The 22329-nt window shown below is 44.3% G+C and overlaps 1 protein-coding gene across 1 annotated transcript in view; it reads left to right on the top strand.

Moving 5' to 3' along the window:
- The window catches only part of LOC146182477 (vitellogenin-6-like), a 34685-nt gene that overhangs the window by 4291 nt on the left and 8065 nt on the right, over positions 1 to 22329 (top strand). The window contains exons 3-19 of the mRNA XM_084577606.1: positions 419 to 553; positions 1737 to 1874; positions 3265 to 3432; positions 3901 to 4040; positions 5322 to 5505; positions 6396 to 6592; positions 7475 to 7643; positions 7903 to 8067; positions 8459 to 8659; positions 10331 to 10548; positions 11394 to 11500; positions 12305 to 12579; positions 13357 to 13489; positions 14982 to 15204; positions 16370 to 16673; positions 17245 to 17454; positions 18972 to 19235. Coding sequence (XP_084433732.1) covers positions 419 to 553; positions 1737 to 1874; positions 3265 to 3432; positions 3901 to 4040; positions 5322 to 5505; positions 6396 to 6592; positions 7475 to 7643; positions 7903 to 8067; positions 8459 to 8659; positions 10331 to 10548; positions 11394 to 11500; positions 12305 to 12579; positions 13357 to 13489; positions 14982 to 15204; positions 16370 to 16673; positions 17245 to 17454; positions 18972 to 19235 — 3231 coding nt within the window. The remainder of the gene's footprint in view (positions 1 to 418; positions 554 to 1736; positions 1875 to 3264; positions 3433 to 3900; positions 4041 to 5321; positions 5506 to 6395; positions 6593 to 7474; positions 7644 to 7902; positions 8068 to 8458; positions 8660 to 10330; positions 10549 to 11393; positions 11501 to 12304; positions 12580 to 13356; positions 13490 to 14981; positions 15205 to 16369; positions 16674 to 17244; positions 17455 to 18971; positions 19236 to 22329) is intronic.

Here is a 22329-nt window from a genome sequence, read left to right as displayed (position 1 = left end):
TTTAAATGATTTCTAGAAAACAATTCCTTAATAAATCGCAACTAATTCAACGTGTTCAAACTAGCTTTAGCTGAATGAAGTCTTCTTATGAAATTTGATTTAATGTTAAATATGGCAAACCAGAATATAATTATCCAGCATTTAGTCGTTGACTGGAGGGAACTATGCTCGAACATCGGATCATTCTTTTCGAAATCAACAACACCGCATTTTTTAAATGTAATAAACTTTCAAGCTTGTGCCAAAGTTTTAGCTTTACTGCTACGTATTTCTAACCATTTCATTCTAGTTAGGAGTAATTAATCGCAGTGCATCCCCTCTCTTTTCATCAATTTTTTTTTTCTCGGCTTGGACTTGAGAGTAACAATGCGGAAGCGGTAAAATTGTTCTCGCAACATTCCTTCGATTTAATTTGCAGATTGCTGACTTCGAATCGGACACGTTCAATTCGGACGACATTAACATCGAACGCCACGAGTTCAACTACGCGTCCAACGAGCACTTGGTAGGCGCGCTGGAGCACCCCTTCGCTGGGAAGTTCGATGAAGGAAAGGTAAGAACAAAACGTGTGTGTTGCCAATTTCAGTGGCAGTGCTACGCAACTACAGAAATCTTGGAACAAAGTCATAGATTGCTAGAAAATCTCTAGAAAAACCACACTTCGTTCAGTGGAACCTGACTGCATACTTCGCTATCCCGATTGCAGATAGGACAGCATAAGAATCTTATGAAAATAAAAAAAAAAAACTATAAAGCCTTTATGTATGCCCTGTAAAGCCTGGCAAATTTAATATGCTAAGCATTCCGCTTACAGGTGTTGCAGTTCTTTCTATAATGTTCTAAGAATTTATTCGATCGTCAGTAATAAGCGGTGATTAGTTATCGGTATCTTTAGCATTTAAAGGGGCTAAATTTTTTTAATTCGAACCAAGCTCTTCATCGTTCCTGTAAAGTGCAGGACATTTTTTCTTGGCCATAGTTATTTCAACTACATCGCTCAGCCACTTACTTTCTCCTTAGATTTACTTGCGAAATACTGAGCATTTTGTACATAAATCTCTAGATATGCAAGAATACATATTTAGGTTATAAATATGTTGTTATTTATTCTAGGAAACCAAACAATTCAGTACGTTGAAAATATATATATATATATATATATATATATATATATATATATATATATATATATATATATATATATATATATATATATATATATATACGACGCATAGTTAGGACATAGACACAGATTTAAGTTACGAAGTAGTGTGTATGACACATTTATCAAAGCAAAATATTAGGTGACACTTCATATCACTTTTCTCAAACCACACGTATAAATTTTACTGAGTGTTAAGCGTGAGCTATGGCAGTCTTGTTCCTTCGCGTAACTTACATTTGGTTGTCTTTCAACCCTATACCGCTTCACCAGGTTTCACTGGAATATGCTGAATACTATTTACACCTCCGTACTCATCACCAACATTTAGTTGGTTGAAATAAATGAAAATTTTGACTAGTTTTTGATATATAGGCGTCACATTCACAACAAAACCCAGACAATTGAGTCCATGTCTACAAGATAATCGAGGGTTGGGACGTATGAGAAACCTCTGAAAACATCTAAACCAGACCCGCAATGCTGCAAAAACATCCACGAATACTTCTATTCCTAAAACTGGTAGGCCTTGTTTGAGCGCATTTCATGATCAGCATTGGTTCTTGTACCGCAGTTCGAGGAGATCGAAATCGGCAAGAGCGAACCGTTATGGGTGAAAAACCTGAAGAAGGGCATCCTGTCTCTCTTCCAAGTGGACCTCGTCAAGGGACGCCACGAGCATCACGACGACAAGGAGTACCATGTGAAAGAGGTACAGAGTGTCCGACATTGCCACTGCAGTAAATGTTAGTGAACTGATTGACACTCTTTCTAGATTACCTCCTTCACGAATGCACGTGCCACATTCGATATTTTAGCGTCGCGCATAACCCAGTATTACTACGATTCAGGATTTCATTTAAAAAACCTTCACACACTTTTCTGGCACGTATAGAACCTGTATTCGAACCCGAATGAGGAAATTTCTGAAATGTCGAAATTAGAGGAACCTGATCACCAATTCTGACTTCATTTGGAGCATTCCCCAATTAGTTATACGGCTTGGTTTTGAAAGTGGCATGTTTTAAATTCCCGCACGAGGTCATGTGGTTGTGATGTCCCAACCTTGTGGATCAATCAGGGTTTTTCCCCACGAATATTTCCTGCACGCGGTGGCGGCGGCGGCGGAGATGCCGACTGCTTTTCGATCAAGCGAGCAGTATACTATTTGCGTATATTCAGCAGCGAGCCATCTGCGAATACTGCAAATTGTGCACGCACTGTGGCCGAGCTAAAGCAGCTGTGTTTTTCTCGCAGTATGTGGGCTGTTGCCGGTTTTGCACATACTCATACGATGCGTGCTTTTCTTACAGGCATAATGCCAGAAAAATTGCCCCGAGACATCTATGCAAAATTTTCTTGTAAATGGTTAGTCTTTTGTACTCAGACAATGCCACTCAAGGATCCTTCCTTCAACTCTCCTACTTTCCCTCACAGAGCTTTTCTTTTTTGAGGGGCAATTTCTATGTTGTTACCGCATGTGCGGAGAGGGAAAAATTAAGGACAATAAGGGAGCAGATAATATAAAGAGCACTAAATATGAATTCTACAAAAATGCCCGCAGTGGCGGCGCAGTGGTTATGCCGCTCGACTACTGTTCCCAAGGATGCGGGATCGAATCCCGTCCGCGACGGCTGCTTTTCGGTGGAGGCTGAAAAGTAAGGAACCCAAAGAACCCCGGGTGGTCGAAATTTCCAGAGCCCTCCGCTATCGCGTCTCTCATAGCCTTGAGTCATTTTGGGACGTTAAAAGTCACAAACTAAACCAAACCAGCCCATTCTACTAAAGTGACTCACAATTTTCTGCGGCTGGAATGGATCAGCAAAGCCTCTCCTAGCATCTGCTAGCAATGTTAAAAGTAGACAATGGAGTGATAACCCGACGCTAAATGATCTCTGGCTGAACTCGTTTACAACTCATTTATATGCATAAATTTTTGTCAGGCGTGCGATTGCTTTCTGGCAGCGTAGCTAGGTTTAAAGCATAAACATTTATATCGCTCTGGTTTGAGAGTATCGGGGAATGGGATTTTTTTTTACTTGTTCTGAAAGTCGACTGGCAGACGAGAATTCACCCCATCCATCTCTTTTTTGCTCATTCAGCACAGTCTTCACGGCGCCTGCGACACCCTGTATATTGTGCACAAGGAAGAGCGCAATCACATCGCATTGTCCAAGGTCAAGAACCTCGAAAAGTGCGACAACGCCAGAGTTGCCGTCTTCGGTCGGATGAAGGGCGAACGTTGCGACATGTGCGAGGATCATGAAGCGGTAGGTGGTAATCTCCATATCAAACGAAGAGAATTCAGGGCGGCACTTGTACCACTAAAGTGCGATGAGGCGAGAGAATATTTTGCGCGGTAGTTTGAAGCCCTCCACTACGTCACCTCTTTCTCTTTTTCTTCTTTCATTTACACATTTCTCCTTTTCGTTGTGGCTCGGTTCAGGCGTCAGTGGAGAACTGTGACAGATACCGCGCGTTTTCGTTCCTGTAAACCAATTATTATCTTTATTTTAGTGATAAATAAAATTAAGCTTCGAACACATACTCTTCCCTAGAAACTAGCCATCTTCTAAACCATCCCGAAGGAAGTATAGAGCGGTAGTCATCTTGTTCTTCTCAGTGCTAACATTGAAATATATAGAATCGCTGTTGCACTGTCGAGGAAATTATTGGGCCGAGTCGACAGATATCTATAGCCTTTTTGTCATGGTTTAAATATGCATATACGTTTTCAGCACCCTCAGTACGCAACAACTGATGTCTACTATGAACTCGAGGGAACCGCTCAGCAATACGTGATCCACCATGCCTCGGAAGAGTCTTCCCATCTATTCAAGCCGCACGGCGACGCCAAGAGGATCATCATTATTATCAAGTAAGCACTTTGCAAAGGAAAACAAACCCACTCACATCCTTGAAAGACAGGTACATATAAAGGCCACGTACATTCCTTAGGTTGCATTCATGCGAATATTTTTATCACTGGTGAACATTTTCCTTAACGGCCAAATGGGTACGCTAGACTCTATCCTCCAAGTGCGGAAGGATCGGAGTGCCGGATTCCTTTACACGGAATCTGAAATATGCTGTAATAGATTTCACTAATTAGGAACCAACAGTACCGAAATACGCACAGCTCTACTTACCTTCCCCCGGCTTCCGCTGATACTCTTCAACGACAGGAAAGAAGTTTGTACCGGAAAGAAGTTATAATTATGAAAGTCAAAAAAGCTTAGACAGAGAGAGAAGAGAGAGAGAGAGTAAAATTTTAGAGGAAAGGAGGAGCGGTTGAACAGTGATTTCTTGACTCTGACCGGCTGATTCACTGTTTAAAGGGGAATAGAAGGAAATAGAGAGGTAGATTACGATGGAAGCTGAAGATGTCATAACACATTGAATAGATTGAGAAGACCTGGACAAGCAGTCCATGTCTTGCACACACGCGCAGACTTGCACATGCTTCAGAGAGGTACCTGTCAACAAACATACGCATACAAGTTAGCACACACATGTATTATCAAGATTCTTCTGTGTCAGTGGTGCATTCCATGACCTGTTGCACAGAGTAGCTTTAAAATGCTCACCAACATATCATCCCGCGCGCGCTAGATGCAAGCTTGGGCCGCCGCGCTAGCCGTCTAAGCCAAGCATAACCCTTCCGATCCCTTACCGACATGTATCTAAGCCTGTCTCACAGAAAAACTTGGGAACACCTTCGACACACATCAGCCACGAGTGAGTTTCTCCTTGGCGTCTTATGGTTTCCTTGTAGAGAGGACGTTAGTCCAATTGTCTCACTATGATCTCACTAGCAACTCGGGCTACATTTAAATGCGGCAGCAGAGCCGTCTAGCATCGCACAACTTAGGTTTGAGCATATCAACCCGGCTCAAGCCTGGAAATGCCGTCCTGTTGATCCCTTACATCGTTCCACTACATCCTCATGCAAGCTCGCTTTGACTGAGCCACAAAACTGCAACGTCATTTCTCTTTAATGTTTTTTTAAGGGAGTACCCACCTGTGCGAATCAGCATTGCCTCAAAAAGGACGCAAAATGAGCCCTAATTTCTATGCTTTACCTCCAGAGCGTATGTCTGGCTCACTGTTTTCTTGGAAATAGCTTTACATTTCTATACGCCTTTTCGCATTCTTGCAGCCGTACCTTGGACCTTGATGAGCAACACGACGCCGCCTTTCACACCCCCCTCCCCGAAGACGCCGTGAAGGAACACTCCTTGCAGCAAGAATTTGCGCAATCCGACCACCTGAAGGACCTGGAGGAGCTCAAGCACCCTAATCCTATCTACACCGCATACGGCATTCATTCCAACAAGGAGAAGGTGAGGCCGGTTGGCATTTCCGTTCCCGCCAGTTTACGCTCCTCAACTTGATTTTATCGCTCGAGAGTCTTGTTTGAACACTTTTTGGTTCATTGTCATACTTTCCCGGTCCTGAACTGAGCTGAAGATCATCATCGGTTATGGCTAATATAAGTCGGGTTAGGCCTAGTGCACTGGAAAATAAGAGCCATCTCTAAAAAGTGACAGCACGTTTGCCACTAACGCGAGATTCAAGTGATAGCTGCTGAAGTATTTTTTTTCATTTTGTGATATACTCTCACTATACTCTCAAGGCATTGTAACTATGGCTATTTAAGAGTCCAGTCCGGCTTTCTGGGACCGCATATTTAACTGAAGCAACTGTGGGATATTGAAAGATGCTGCTTGAAAGTGTGGATGCGAATGCTCTAAGCTTCCTGCACATAACAAATATTTCCATAGGAAATTTTCCAGCTCAAACACATGTAATTTGCACTGCCATAGAAACTGTAGACCCCCCCCCCCCCCCCTTTTTTTTAACATTTTTCAGTTAACAGCAGAATATTTTAATGCATTTTTTTGAACATTTTGATAGAAATGAGGTGCGGTGCACTTTGTCAATAAACAACAGAAACTGCGAGTCTGTATCAAAAGGATCTGCGGATGCATTTTTTTCTACAGTGCCCGTTTGCAATATGTGGAGGAACCGCATTCAGAAACATTTTCCCAGAACTTTTCCAAAATTTTCTTTCGCGATATCCAGCGCCCGTTTGCAATATGTGGAAGAACTGCATTCACAAACGTTTGCCCAGAATTTTCTTTCGCGATATCCAAAGAGAACGCGCGCAATCGCACCACCAGGCACCAGGCTTGCAGAAATTCACGCAACTGTTATGTATCGTTGTTCGCAGTTCGTGGAAGTCCTGAAGCAGCTGGCGCAACTGGAATTCACCGACGATGACATTGGTGACATCGAGCACAAGCCAAGCGGAGCTTCGCTCTTCTTGGCCCTGGTCCAGGCATTCTCGTCTTCCAGCTATGAGGATATAAACGACGTATACCAACACCACGTGCTCGCAGCCCCCGCAGACATCAAAGCAAGCATCGGGTAAGAATACGCAGCAAGAAAATTGCGTCGTCCCGAAAGTAATGAATAGGCCAGCACCTGATGGATTAGAAATTTGCAGCAAAAAAACGTTCTGAGAACTTCTGAGACGGGCCTCGAAGAAATAACCATCATCATCAGCCAGATTATACCCACTCCATTTGACCCGGTCCTGTGCTAGCTGCAACCACTCCTCTCAGTTCTTAACTGGGCTTGTCTTCATGCAGTGCGAGAGTTAAAGCTAGCCAAACTACGATATTAGCATTTGTATGCCATTCAGTCTTCAGGTCCGCCTTTAGGCAAAACCAATTTCCCCAAATGTATGACCTCTTATCGTGGTAAGAAATGAGCGCATTCTGAATGTTGTCTTGTATACAGGTGCAATGGGACATAATCTTCGCACAAGGCTCATGAATTTTCTAGTACAATTACTACACTGCCAATTTACCATGAGCCGTTGTCACATTCATTGTATCCATAATAGAAGCATGTGTGCATGTCTCAGTATAAAGGAGACATGCGGGGAAGACATATGTACTGCCTACAGCGCGGTTTGACAATGAGGCAAACGGGGGTTCTAAGTCATGTGACTACGCTTCGACAAAATAGCAAGTCAGTCTTGCCGACGGGACCACTGCGTTAAAACTGAGGCGTCCTTTCTACCTTTTTCATTTTGGCCTGCTTAGCATAGCGTTTTTCATTCCTCGGAAGGCAATGGATATTTGGGAGTGCTATTAGCCAAGATAAGGACCTTAAGTGTTTCAACTTTCCCTTTCGTCCGATATCTTTTTGTGAAGGATAAATGCAGGTCACGTGTCTATGAGTAGAATAAGGGAAAATACAAATGTCTCGGCTTGACTAACGAATTCCTCGCGTACCTTCCAGTCACATCTTCTTGGACCTCCTCTCAGCCACTGGAATGAACCCCCACATCTTGTTCGGCCTCAACCTTATCAAAAATGAGGAAGTGAGCGAATCGGATGCCGACAAATTTTACTCCAAGATCCAACTCAACCTGAAGGAAGTCAGCAGCCCAATGATCCATGCCATCAGCGTGAGTATAAATGATTTCCATTGACAAACCGACACCCGCATCCAAATCCCTCATCGCGTACTCCACCTTTAATCTACACAGCAGTCGTCATGGATTAGTCATTCTTCGACGATCAAAGCATATCAGTTCTGTTTTGTTTATCTTCTTGATTTCATGGAACATATTGCAGCATGCCCAAAACGAAAGCATAGCCTTACCCCTGAGGACAGATTGCCATTGAACCAAGGCTTACGAATTCCGAACGCTCTTCCTTCTCCAGGACTCATGCAAGTCGGAAGCTGTGAAAAAGCACCACGAAGTCTGGTCCACCTGCAAGCTGGCAGCCAGCGCTGTCGCCGGCGGCAAAGGATGCAGGCACGCTCCCAACGACCAGGAGGATGACCACGGCACCTGCAGTCCTGATAACGTCTCGCACTTTTTCAACGTGAGTGACTCGCTTAACGCATTTGATACGCGAAAGCACTAAGATCGCAACTTATGCCTGCACGCCTGAAAATATAATCCACTGTATTTAGCATTGAATGAGCGGAACTTTAGCATGTGGTGGATGTTTTGTTGATTGTCCTGACTGTACGTCAAATCAACTAGCAAACCAAAAAGAGAAAGAGGCAAAACTTAGGCCTAAGATCTTAAGCCAAGGTTTCGACAAGAGGACAAACACTGCTCTTGTTCAAACGTTGGCTAGTGGACTCGGATTCTCTTCAACCCCCATCGTTCAGTTTGTTTCCTGTTAAGTCCCATCTTCCTTCCCTCTTCATAAGGTCTATAAGAAGCCAAATCTGACACTCTCGCATGGCGTTGTCTTTACACCGCAGTACTCCGTGACACCAAGTGACACACACGAGGACAAGGACTACGAGATCACGGTTTACCTCCGTGCGGCCGGCAACCTGGCTACTCGCAAAGCAATTCACTACCTGGAGCGCTTCATCTGTCCCAAGGGGCACGCCAAGGAGCACCACAGGATGTCTGCCCTGTGGGCTCTCAAACAGGCCTCCGTCTACCACCCCGAACTGGTTAGTATGCAACAAGCAATTCAAACACGAATTTCGCTCATCCGTGCATGTTGTGGAACAAGCTGCGCTGAATCCTATTTGGTGTGTCATTCACGATCTGCAGTATAGCTCTTGCTTACGGAACGAAGAAACATGGAAGATAAAAGGCAAGACTTGGTGAACAAGTTGGCCAACGTAAGAATTAGGACGTCGCCGTGTGATAAGGCGCGGATCAGTAATGTGAACCCCCTTCGACTTCTGAAGATTGTGAATATCAACAGTGTGCCCTTTTTGCACATTTATCTGCGTTCGCGCCTAACAAGACCTCCACTTCATCGTTTCGCATGTGTTTGGGCTGTCCTTCCCACGAACATGCGTCTGGAAGGTGTTAGTTGGCGGATGTTAGAGTACAGGTTACACAGCCGAACTCTGATTGTTGGGTGGTTGGCCTGAAATAATTAGAAAACGGGCGGTCTTCTACATAATGTGGCAGGTTTCTTATATAATATATTAGAGCTTATATAATAAGCTCTAATATATAATAACCATTTACATGAGTTTATATAATATGCTTTATGGCAAGTTTGCGTACAAAAAAAAAAAAAAAAAAAAGTGTGTGCGAACTGAAAGCGAAGTTAAAACATAAGTGGTTACGCAAATAATTCTGCCCTAACTGCGCTACATCGGCCGCCATTTTTTTCCTGAGGTGCACTGCATGGTTTCCGATTTACATTTATTCAAAGACACCCGATTTGTAAGCCAATCCGCGGCGTCATTTCTTCTACATTACCGAAAAGGTTCTGCATTATATGTCGAAGCCATGTAATTAAACGAATTATGTCATGGATACTCAGTATTGCACAATATGCAAATAATATATGCCATGGTGTTTCTATAAAGAAAACATTTTAGGCGAAATATTCGCTAAATATATTGATTATTGTTGACATGTACCACAAAAAAAAAAAAACGTGCACAGTGTCCTTTTAAAAAACATAGTGTCGCCAAGTTATGACGATAAACAAATTTATATTTGGGCCTCTTTAGATATTCTTCCTGCGGGAGCGTGTAAAGGAACCTTATATTTGGCATGCCAAGCTCTAACAACACATTCCGGAATGGGTATAAGGAAGGAAATTTTGATCCTCCTACATCAGCATGTTCTAAGAAACTGTGAGCTCTTACTAACAGCTGTTTATGCTGCTGATACTCTAGATACTATAGTAATATAGAACATGAGATAGCTATGATATGTCAAGATTCATATGCTACGCAACATTTTGCACACATAGTGGGTGGAACAGCGCGAAAAGACGAAACACAAGAAGAGACGCACGACAGACGAGCGCTGTGTTTCTTGCGTTTCGTCTTTTCGCCCTGTTCCACCCACTATGCAATTGTACCAACTCGCCCAACTGTCCATCCTACTTCAATTATTTATTTTGCACACAGCTGCACGAAACTCTATTCAGGTACCACTTATTACTTATTGGGGAGTTTCAAGATGGCTGTAACCAGAGAAATGCGCCCTTTTTTCTCAGAGAAGTGTCCGTTTTTCCAGCTTCTTTCTTCGATCTGTTTAACGTTTCACGGCGTTTAACGATCCCCATGGCTAGGCATTTTTGGTTATAATGTTATAATTGCAAATGAACGTCCTTTACATGCTCTCACCGCGACTGACTTTTACCGCAGGCCCGTTCCATCGCTCTGCCCGTGTTCCACAACACTAGCGAACCAAGCGAGATCCGAATTGCCTCCTTCCTCGTGGTGATGTTCAGCAACCCGGATCTGTACGTGCTGCGTCACATTGCCCAGGAGATCATCAGCGAACCCAGCGACCAGGTTGTCTCGTTCGTCGCCAGCACCTTCCGATCTGTCGCAAAATCGAAATACCCTTGCCACCGCGATCTGTGAGTACTTTTGAGCCACGGCAAGGGCAAATCTCACCGCCTGCGACCTGAGTGTTTTAATGGTTTCTATTAGCTTCGTTATTGTCGTTATTTTCTTTGGTATTCCTCTGTATTATGAACTAACAAGCCAGCCAGTACATCTTGTTCATTTTATACATCCACCTATCTAAAAAGTATTTTTTTTTTACAGTTTTTATCGGTCATTAAGTAGAGGCCGCCAGTTTCCACTGTCCTATTGTTTCCAGTTGCTGAATTCTTTAGTTGTACTAACTGTGTACCAATCTACTCAAAACCCACCCCAACGTGAAATATAGAACTATATACAGGTCACGTTTTCCCGACTAAATAATTCGAAGGACAATTACGACCCTTCTTAATGTGAAATTTAGAGTTGTTATTTAAGCATGTTTGTCATATATTGTAAAAACCAATTTCAGAGATGCCTTTTTATGTGTAAGTGCGTATGAGCAATTACAAGTCGCTCTTTCTTTATCTGTCTAGCCAAAGATAAGTTCTCAAAACAAGAGCCCACGGCTCTTCTTTCTGTTCTCATAAATTCTGTTTGGCTCGCGACTCTACGCCCGGTTACACCACGAACAACAGCGACGACGCGGCACGACCGGCGAAAGCGCGGAAAGAATAACGCTCTTAAACTAACCGCTTGTACAGATTTATGGGCAGCCAAGTTTTATTGTATATGTTCTTATTTTTGACAAGCTTCTTCTCAATAGCAATACAATCTCCGAATAATCACCGGCTCATACGCCGAAACGTACAGCCTTCTTTTTTAATAAGTCCAGTTAATCCAAGCAGCGTAAAATATATACTGTTGTTTATCTTTCCAGCGCACAGCACATGCGTTACGTGCTTCCGATTTGGGAGCATGTTGGGAAGCTCAGGATGCCCGTTGACAGGACCTATTCTCACCTGGATATCACCTCTTCGTACTATCGTAAGTTGCAGTGTTTGTCATACAGATAATCTGGTGCTTCTTTACGAATAGCTGCCGGCAACTTTCTTTGTGCAAAGCTTCTAACGATCTAGAAATTCCTTTGCGCAGATTATATATGTATGAAATAAAATACCATTGCAATTTAAACATTTCACAGGTTGATACCCATCAGTAATCTATACCTCTAAAACTACCCCTGAAAACGGCGTTTATGCAGCCATCGTGCAATGCTCAACAAGTGACAACTGGTCTTTGCGTACAGAGTTGTGTAATTTCTTCTAAGAGCATCTAATAATAAACAGACAAATTTTCTCAAAACAATTCAGTTGAAAGTGTAAAACGGAGATTAATAATATCATAATACACTATTTTATTCCTTTATTATTATTTTTTCAACAAATAATGGTATGATATTCTTTTAACATGGGTGCCGTCTAGATTATCACTGTCTTTGCTAGCAAGTTTTATTAGATGGTTCATGTTTTCATTACAGGCCCACCTAAAGTATCCTTACTATCTCTCTCTTTTCATAGTACGATATGTATTTATATCATTTTGTGCATTTTCGAAATAAAGGGCAAACTTGGACGCTTATTAACTCTGACTTAACTTGCACTGCATGGATGCGCATCACTGATTTAATGAAAGTTAAAGCTTGACTTACACACCACCTGGATACGTATCACTGATTCATTGCCAGTACGAAGAAAACTTGTGCAATGCCTGTATTGAGGACTTTCATTAACCCATGTTATTTTTCCTGTATTCCGAATGATTCACGAGTTTGGTGTTACGCATGGGCAGCCAAGTATGACTACGGCACCATGGTGTCCACGGAGATGATCCGATCTCGGGACAGCTACCTGCCGCGCAACATGTACTTCATGATGCGGGACTACAGGGCAGGCCGTTCGTACGAGAAAGTGACTCTGTCCTTCGAGAGCTGGGGCTTGGACAAAGTGTTCAACGAACTCGTTGGCCCGCACCCGGGATCCAGCAAGAGCATCTGGAACTTCTTTGGCCGCCGACGATTCCCTCGGGACACTTCAGCCAGGGAGCTGGAGGAGATCGAGACTGCTGTGAGTCGAGCTTCAACTTGAAGGATTCCTCTTTGCAAGGATGCAGCTTAAGCGAACGTAAATAAAAGGATAAGACAGCCGTCCTAATCACACAATAGCACCCGCTTGATCTCAGAGCGCTTGGTTTTAGCGTGCACATGAACAAAATGTATTTTTTGCTGCGATAGCATTAGTTTTAACGAGGGCAAAAAACGTTGCTTGTCATAAACCTATTTTGTTGGCTGGCGCGAAGTGACGTCACTCGTTTTAAGATGGTTCTATTCGCTGTGTTGTGATTCAATTCAATTTATTTGCCAAAAGGTGCTCGTCGGCTGTGTGAACTACCATCTGTGAATATACAGATTGACAAGGCTCAGGCAGCCGTTACACGGCAAAAAAACAGCAGACACAGTTCAAATATTCACGTGCACAAAAAGTAACAGTTTGCCATTTAACACCTACGCAAAAGCAAGACAACCACGGCGAATCAATGCAAGTGGCATCGACAGATCTGATTTATTCGTGCTGATTAGAAGAAACTAGTTTAACCAAACTGAAGGGGGCGACTACGAAATAGCTGTGTGTCTTCGATTCCATGGCAGCCCCTTTAGACACCTTCAGGGAAATATCTAAGCAACTGCTGATGGTTGTGCGCCGATGCATCTTCAAACACATGTTGTATGCGTTCTCAAACGCAGCCATGAAACAATGCCACAAGCGCGATGTCAACGTCTCCTTGCACTCTCACACTGCCCGCGCACGATGTAATGATATGATTTCTTTTTTTCGTGAGCGCAGTTGCCGATTCAAGACCGTGAGTACGACCCGGTGTATGCCCGCCTGACCCTGTCTATGTTTGGCAAGACGGTCGACAGCTGGGACATCGGTAACACCATATTGGAAGTTTTGAACGGAGTGAAAATCGAGAAAGGTGAGCCAGGGAGCACGCGCTCAACATTAACGAAACAAAACTATAATCGCAGTAAATTTATCGTGACTATAGAAAACAATTTCAGGCATTAAGCCTTGCCGACCTCAACAGCAGCGCCAAATTTGCAGCAAGACAATACAGACTAAATATATATTAAATATAATCACAAAATAAGAGTACAGTATACGCGAACAATGCACGTGCCAAATTATGATATGTCTTTGGGAAAAAGGAACTTCTGTTCAGTACGCCATGGGTATGTGAGCATGATAGTTCGTGGTGTTTGATTGGGCACAAGAAACACTGTACACAGGTGCGATAGAAGTGGATTCTTACGACAGATTCCGCAGTCTTTATGCAAGGGCGCTACGGAGTGAGGAAAATGAAGTGGTTTGAAAGCACCAACATGCTACGCCAAAACTTAGCATTCAGCATCTGGCATATGATTAATCATGGCCGAACAATGTTACTCATGGAACACTGCACAGAAAGCTAGAGTACTTTAATACGCTTAACAGTTTGTAACCTAGAAGCCTCTGTAATCAGTTTACTTACATGAAGTTGAAAGAAATCATCATGATCTGGACTATACCCATGGACTTCAGGGCAAGGACCTCTCCCATATTCCTCCTATTAACCCGGTCCAGTGCTAGACGAGTCTACTTGACCCCTGCAAACTTCTTAACCTCATCCGCCTACCTGCCCTTCTGCCGCCCATTGCTATACTTCCCTTCCTTGGAATCCAATTTGTTACCCTTACCGATCATCAGGTATCCTCTCTGCACACCACATGCCCATTTCTTCTTGATTTCCACTAGAATGTCATTAACTCGAATTATGTCTCTGACCCAGTAGGCACGCTTCCTATCTCTTAACGTTACACCTACTACTTTCCGTTCCGTACCTCTCTCCATTGAGGACAACGCATAGAGGTATGAAAGAATTAGGGCGCATTTATTTTTGCGGAACGATTCCGCGCGTCTCATATCTCCTGGTTCTTGATAGCTTTTGTTATAAACCTGAGCCATGTGTCCCACCACAGCGAAAGTGTTGGCTGAAACCAGGGCGTTCCATGTTCATATTGCAATAGAAAACTGGTAGTCGGAAACACCTTGAGTTGCAAGTGGTCCAGGTTCTCCGAGTTATCGTTCTATCTTCCAGAAAGTGGAAGATGGCATATTCTATGAGAGCAGAGATGTCTAGGGAAACTGCTGCGGCGCCATATTGAAGGGTCAAACAGCCGAAATCAGAAGAGTCCTGTGGCCAGAATCTGTACATTCGTTTGTGATTAAACGTTCACAAGCATTCGCCTAACGTTCCTTGAGCTCAATCCGTTTGCTCTCATGGCAGTATATTATTTTGTATCGCAAACATTACGGCTCAAATTTGCTGAAGTCGGTGCCCATGAAGTAAACCCTTCTCACAAAGGGTTAGCAGCTAAGTCCATCTGCATAAGTACGAAAGAAATCGCGCTCCTTCCCTACACTTTCAGGTCATCCCGAGCAGGCTGCCAAAAGGATCCTGGGAGAGGGACAGGATCGTAAAAAGAATTTCTTCCTGAGCTACGACGTTGCTATGGCGGCACCTACCGAGATGGGCGTGCCCGTCTTTTTCGATTTCAAGCAGGCTGACTTCTTCTACGCCCAATTCCACAACGTTGACCTCACCACTGGTGACAACGCGCAGCTCACGTTGGATCTCAAGCGACACTACATGTGAGTGTCATGCCCTTCTGGAAGCATTTATTTTGGTCAGCGAAGCTGCAAGCATATCTTACTTTTTTCTTACGATGTCATCGAGGGAAGCACCACTCTTGTAGGAAAAAGAGAACCAAATCGGGGTTTGACTTGAATGCACTCTTTAGAATGGTAAGACATTGTTTTACTTGGATGTTCAGCACCGAGAAAGTAGCAGAGAGTTTGGCAAAATAGTAAACATCTGTAGCTGGTTTGGATTTGGGGGAAAAAAAGACGCGGTATCTGTCTCACTTTATAACGGCCGGCATACAGTTGGTGGTACATATGTACTCTATTCGAGTCCATATCTCATGTCAGCCGCCAACTTAACTAGCAAGTAGATGCTAAACGAGAAGAGGAAGGGATTACACCACCCTTAACACTGCAGAAAGAAAGGTTGCGATACAGTTCTGATAAAAAATCATGTTACATTTTTGCTGTCCCTTCATGGCCGCACTTTCTGTTCACATTTCCTCATTTCGCCACTTAATACGCAAGTATGGTTCGCGCCCTACATCAATAGCCATTGGTGGGACTTTGCTTTCATGGCACTGCTGAGAAAAAGCAAATACGCTCAGGTGTTGTGTGAAGACAAGGAAAGCAGCTGTGAAAGAAAATATTGAGGCGTGGAGTATATTACAGAACATCTGAGCAAACGAGGCTAGCTAGCGCTACTCACACCGTGTACTGTATGCATGAGGCTGGAAATCATGATTTGTGGCGACGATTTTCTAATCTCTTGGTGCACCCCAATTGAGTTCACGTGGTCACCAGAACTTGTAGGTGTGCGGGCGGAAAGTACCTCATTAGAAAGGTTACTCAGCGTATAAGAATAGTTGGCCATAAGTGCAAATTTTGACATGCTCTTAATTTTTCTCTTAACTATGAAAAGTCACAGTGAATGATGAGACGTTTGTTAGGCGCTTGGGGTATAGAAAATGGTTCTGTGCAGACTTCATTTGTAGCTAACGGTGAGGAGGTCGTACCTTTCCCCTTCTTGCGATTTCCCGCGCTCCTTTCTTCGCCACACTGGTGGAGGGTTACGGGCCGCCAAAACATTCTGATTGTGGTTTGTTGGTTACTGTTAACCACACTGCCTCCTTTGTTTTGTTTTGTTTGTTTCATCTCTGACTTTCAACACCAGATATGAGGGACAGTCGTACCAGATGATCGGCTTCTCACCTCAATTTACGAACCATGCCATGGGAACGGGCTACACCTCCAAGACCATCATCTCGTGGCCGCTTGATTTGAAGGCAACCTTTGCACCCCTGGAGGGCAAGCTGAACGTTCACCGTCCTCTGCATCTACCCTGGAACATTGCGGTCCACAAGTTCGAACCTTTCACGTTCGATATTCCCAACGGCTTCAACGCTGACCCGACCCACGCTGCCACCGAATTCGCCAACAGTATTAAGCCCCTCTACAAGCCCGTAGAACTAGAACCGGTAAGCGAACGAGAAAATAATTTATAGAACAGTGACTGAGAATAAAGGGGAGCCGCCATTTACACAATGCAAATTTACTTCCACTACGAGAGCGCACTTCATATATCGAAAACATTTTTGTGGGTCTCATGTTTAGTGAGTAATTTGGGAGTAATTACACATTGTGTGATGGCAAAGCTTCTCCTATGCTGTTCTATGCGCTTGTTAGCATGAACGCTAGAGACCAATTCGAGATGCGAAGCATACACCCACTGTGTAGTGCATACCATCATAACTCAGCCATATTCACAACGAACGCGAGAATACCGACAACCATGGTAACTGTTTTCATAATTCTTCCATTTGTTCCTTTTTTAAGCTCTTTACCTCTTTCTTCATTGTCCCTGCTTTACAGTGCCTCGATTACAAATGTAGTTTAAAATTCACCATCTGCTGTATTTGTAGCTTTAGCTTGTTCGCGGCACCGCCTTCGCGTTAATTACAGTTAATTGCGCCGGCCAGAGCATTCTGGCCCGATAAATTCGTAATACTTAAAAACTTCACGTTTACCGTCTTTCGGTGCTTCACGCAGGTGGACTGGCACTACTTGGACGACCTGTTCGGTGTCAGCCTGCGTGCCAAGGGCCACCTCATCAGCCGAGGACTGCACCAAAGCATCCGCGAGCTACTCTACAAGATGACGTGGTCAGAGCGCGCCCTCTACTTGGCCATAAACCCCTTTTGGCATTACCGAGACATTAAGCTGCTCCTGGTGCCCGCGGCGGAAGACCCCACTAAAGAGGTGAGCTTAGAAGGGCGCTTGGCCATTGTAGTCGATGGCTGGAACAGAAACGCCATCTATTACAGGCACATATCTTGTGGTATACAGTCAACCCCGGTGCTAAACAAAAGTGTCATATACAATTTTGTGAAGAAGTCTTTTGCAACGTCGTTAAACGTTTAATAACCAGCAAATGATCTCATGCGCAGGCACTGCAGGTAGTTCTCCCCGCGATACCTTCTTCTGCAGGTCTCCTTTAGTACCGCTATGTGGTGTCACGGTGTAGATTTGACTAATCGGAGGTCACACATACGCTCCCTACTGACGACCAAGAATGCTGTACATTTTGTGCGTACACAGGGAACCGAATTGTAGTTCTACAATTCAAAAACATGAGCAACGCTGAAAGCAGACGTCCGGTGACTTGTGACGCTGCCTTTCAGACTACACACAAAAGCCCAGGTGCGAAAAATAAGAACCCATGGAGCACAATTACTTTCTAGCATTTATGGCGTACTTACTCAAATTCCCATTTATGGTATGTAGATACATACTGAAACAAAACACTTGTCTGGCTTCTCACAGGTAAACAATGTTTCATCATTTTTAATAGGAATATTTTATTACACACATGACTGAGTAGCGCGCTGCGTTCGAAGCCGTGCATGCTCCAGATGAGAAAGGATGACCATCACTTTCAATCAAAAGACGAAATCTTCACAATTAGCGACTGCGTTTGGATGCAGACCATTCGTCACGAAATTTAGCTCGACTATTATTCCTCTTCGCAGCAATCCCAAGAACCTGTGTCAAAAAAAGCACAGTTTTTGCAACCGCTCAGGCTACGGTATTGCAAGCGATATGAGGAATCGGCACGAGAAATATGAGCAATTTTTTTCAGCATTGAGGTCCTTAAACACTTGCAGCGCGCGCTGTCTCTGGGAATGCGTGAACGACGATCTAGACTACCATCTGCTCAAATTTGAATAGGAATCCTTGAAATTTCGATGGCCGCACGGAACCCACAGAGCATTTATGCAATTTGCCTCCATCGAAATTGAGGCCGCGTTGGCAAAGACGACATCGCATTTTGTTGCCCCACATTTAAAAGTTCCGTCGCGGACTGCAAGCATATCATTCTAGCCACATTTTAAGAACTAAAGGAGCTTTATTCATAATAAAGAGGAATGAGAAATCACTAAATGAGTGGCATTCACTAAGATAACCAGTTTTGCTGAACAAAGTTATACAGGAATATACCTGCTCATTTTTACCACAGCTCTAACTAATAATACGTTTTTATGGCTCTCTGTTTGGCTCTCTGTATGGCTCCACCTGGCCAGCCGTGGTCTGCAGCATTTAAATACAGTTAACTGCGCCGCTCTGTTAGGTTTCCGCATGCGCACTGCACACACCGCGTTCATTTCTCGTGTGACACCTGCCTGTGTAAGGGCATAAGAAAACTTATTCCTTCGTTACACACTACTTCGGCGAATGTTCACTGTTCCTGCTTGTAGGCTGAGTGCTGCCTTTCGCAGGTGGACTTCGAAATTTCCTACAAGTTCTTGGAACCTGAAGACGCCCGGGAGAGCCACTTCCCCGTCCACGACAAAATCGACGGCGACCCCGAGGTTCCCTCCACACATGTGCTCCACATGGGCTTGAACTTCAAGGGAGACACCAAGGAACGCAAGGCAATCGCTGAGATGAGGTACTCCTACAGCCACAACCTCTTCAACCACAAGGTGCAGTTTTTTTACGAGCAGACGCCGTTCCAAAAGGATGACCACAATGTCCACAAGGTGAGACCCCCTGATCACCGTCAACATTTAACCCGAGGCGGCGATAGTAATGATGTATACAGTAAAGATGTCCACGGGCATCTCTGGATGTATACGAATGTACATTGGACAATACTGTGACGTCACTTTCGAGACGTCTAGTGCCTTAAGCATTACCTTATCCTCCATTCCTGTTAACGTGGTTCATCGTCGACTTATCATGACTCAGAAACCATGCCGACCTTGAAACGCAGCGACCAAAATGCGCAAAATGCCTGCAGCAGAGCACGCAGGCGAAGCCCTCTTGGTATGATTGCCTGTCACCACCAATATCTTGACATGGCGAGTGCATCCCAGTAGCCTAGGTGACCACTGCGGATAGGCGCTAAAGTGCCAGCAAATGAAGCGGCGAGCACAGTTCTGAGCCGAGTCACTTGGTGTTCCCTCGCCACTTTTATCCAAGCGCATGCGCGTAGATTCATTTGCTCACATTTATCGCCCATACACTATCATGGCATTCGCTACTGAGGGAGGAATTCATGCGCCGGCCCTGTTAGATTCTTGGTGGTGAAGTTCTATCGTTACCTTCCCCTCTCGAAGTAGCGATAAAAGAATAAAGGAAGGCCTTCTGCGCACCGGCTATGAAGTGCCCACAAGCTCTTGTTCTACTCGCGTCAGTTCCCATGTACGTACAATGCCAGTCCCTCTTAGAGGAATATGGATCCGCGTGGAGGTGTACGTGCGGAGTATCACTGCGCCCAAGTCAGAAATAAATTCACGCAAAATGGCGGATGCCGCGAAGCATCATTTCCGAGGTTTTCGTATTCGTGCACCGCGCTGCATTGATTCCTGACGGAGTTATGTGCAATGGGTTCCCGCTAAGTGTGATTGTGCTTGTTGCAAGCGGGGGCGACCGGTGAAAGTTGATTCACGGCTTTTCAGCCAAACAAGCTTCTTTGTTATCACGGCTGCTGTTTGCCGTCATGAGTGAGAATACCAGATGATAAGTGACAACACAACGCTCTTGTTCGTCGGACGCACTGCTATCACACACGGTCTTCAAGAAACGAAACCCTTTCAGCCGTTGGGTGCTTATATCCTGGTCGAGGCAAGGCCCTTGTCGTAGCGCAGTTCTGAGAAAGTGAGTTTTAACCGCCGGTTTGCGCCTGTATCCGAATGGGTGCGAAAGAGGCGTAGCGTTTTTCGCGGCCGGAGATTACCGTCGTGTGAGGCGGAAAAACGAAAGGCACTTGGGTGCCTCTTTTGACAACCTAAGCCGAACAGACTGCCTCGAAAACGAGATCAAGTGGACATATAGCAGTTCAACACAGTGCCGACGCCGAACCTGGCACCTAATAAAACTAAACTCATCATAACACTTATCCTTACTACGAACGAAAGGTTCCCAGTAATATTTTTAACCACCATGCCGGTTCGGATCTAACGGCACTTTTTACTGACAACTCTAAGCTCCTCTCCTAAAAAAATTAAGCCTTTTTGTTTTCTTTGTAAAAGCAATTCTTTTGACACTTTCATTTAAGACTGTTGAACCTAAGAGACAACCCGCTTATTGAAATTTCATCTGTTTTAGCTTTTCAAAGGAATTAAGGATCCTTAATACGCAGTACTTTTATAAACACTTTTCACTTTCACTCATAAAAGAAGCTCAGTAGCCTTGTATTTGGCGCATAATGGTCCCCATAGTTGTCTATGCGCCAAAAAAACTCAACACAACACAACTCTGTGTACAGAGGCTGTATATCTAAAGAAGGAAAGCTGACGTTCCTGGCGTCCCATCAATTTACGAAGCATGCCTCAAGCGCGCCTTCAAAGAGGGCGCGCTTCAGGCGGCAAGCCTGAAGGAGTCGTTCACAGAGATGTTATTCCGCGGATAGTCACGTTCCTCATGTAAATCCTACGGGTGAAGTGTTACTTGAGCAAACTGTGCTTACGGAAAAACAGTGGGAGCCACTGTTCGTGGGGCCCACACATGGAACCCACACATGGGACCCACACATGGGACCCACACATGGGACCCACACATGGGACCCACACATGGGACCCACACATGGGACCCACACATGGGACCCACACATGGGCGAGGTCTGTGGGCAAGGCTGCCCAAGGGAAAACACTGGGTCAAAACGTTTTGATTTCGGTGACCTCCCGTGAAGTACAGTACCCTGTGACAATTTAAGATAAATTCCCAAGGCGATAATGCTGTTTTTGTATGGAATTTCTACACACAAATCGCTTTCGCAGAATAATTGGTGGCCCTAATGATTGCATATGGCGCTATTATAACATCCCTACTATAACGCAGTGCCTGGTGTCATCGACGGTACCGGACCCATGGAAGAATGCAAACATTATCCTCATTCATAAGAAAGGGGACTCTAAGGACCTTAAAAATTACAGACCAATCAGCTTACTGTCTGTTACGTATAAGGTATTTACTAAGGTAATCGCTAATAGAATCAGGACAACCTTAGACTGCAATCAAGCAAAGGATCAAGCAGGGTTTCGGAAACGGTACTCTACTATCGATCATATCCATACCATCAATCAGGTGGTGAAACATTCTCGGAATATAACCAGCCTTAATACATAGCATTCATCGATTACGAAAAAGCATTTGACTCAGTTGAAACCTCGGCGGTGATGCAGGCGTTGCGAAATCAGGGGGTAGACGAGCCGTACGTGAAAGTGCTGGAAGATATATATAGTGTCTGCACAGCAACCATAGTTTTGCATAAAGAAAGTAACAAAATTCCCATAAAGAACGGTGTTAGGCAAGGAGACACAATATCCCCAGTACTATTCACAGCTTGCTTAGAGGAAGTAATCAGAGACTTTGAATGGGAGCAGTTAATGATAAGGGTAGATGGAGAATACCTCAGCAATCTGCGATTTGCTGATGACATTGCCTTGCTAAGCAACTCGGGGGATGAACTGCAAATAATGATTGATGACCTAGACAGGAAAAGTAGAAAGATAGGCTTGAAAATCAATATGCAGAAGACTAAGGTAATGTTCAACAGCCTCGGGAAGGAACAGCAGTTTACTTTAGGTAGCCAAGTACTGGAATTAGTAGGCGAATATGTCTACTTAGGAC

This window comes from Amblyomma maculatum, chromosome 8 (assembly GCF_055883805.1).
Source record: "Amblyomma maculatum isolate TAMU_Amacu chromosome 8, ASM5588380v1, whole genome shotgun sequence".
Taxonomy (NCBI): domain Eukaryota; kingdom Metazoa; phylum Arthropoda; class Arachnida; order Ixodida; family Ixodidae; genus Amblyomma; species Amblyomma maculatum.
The sequence above is the reverse complement of the archived record's forward strand: the minus strand, read 5'-3'. Positions and strand labels throughout refer to the sequence as shown.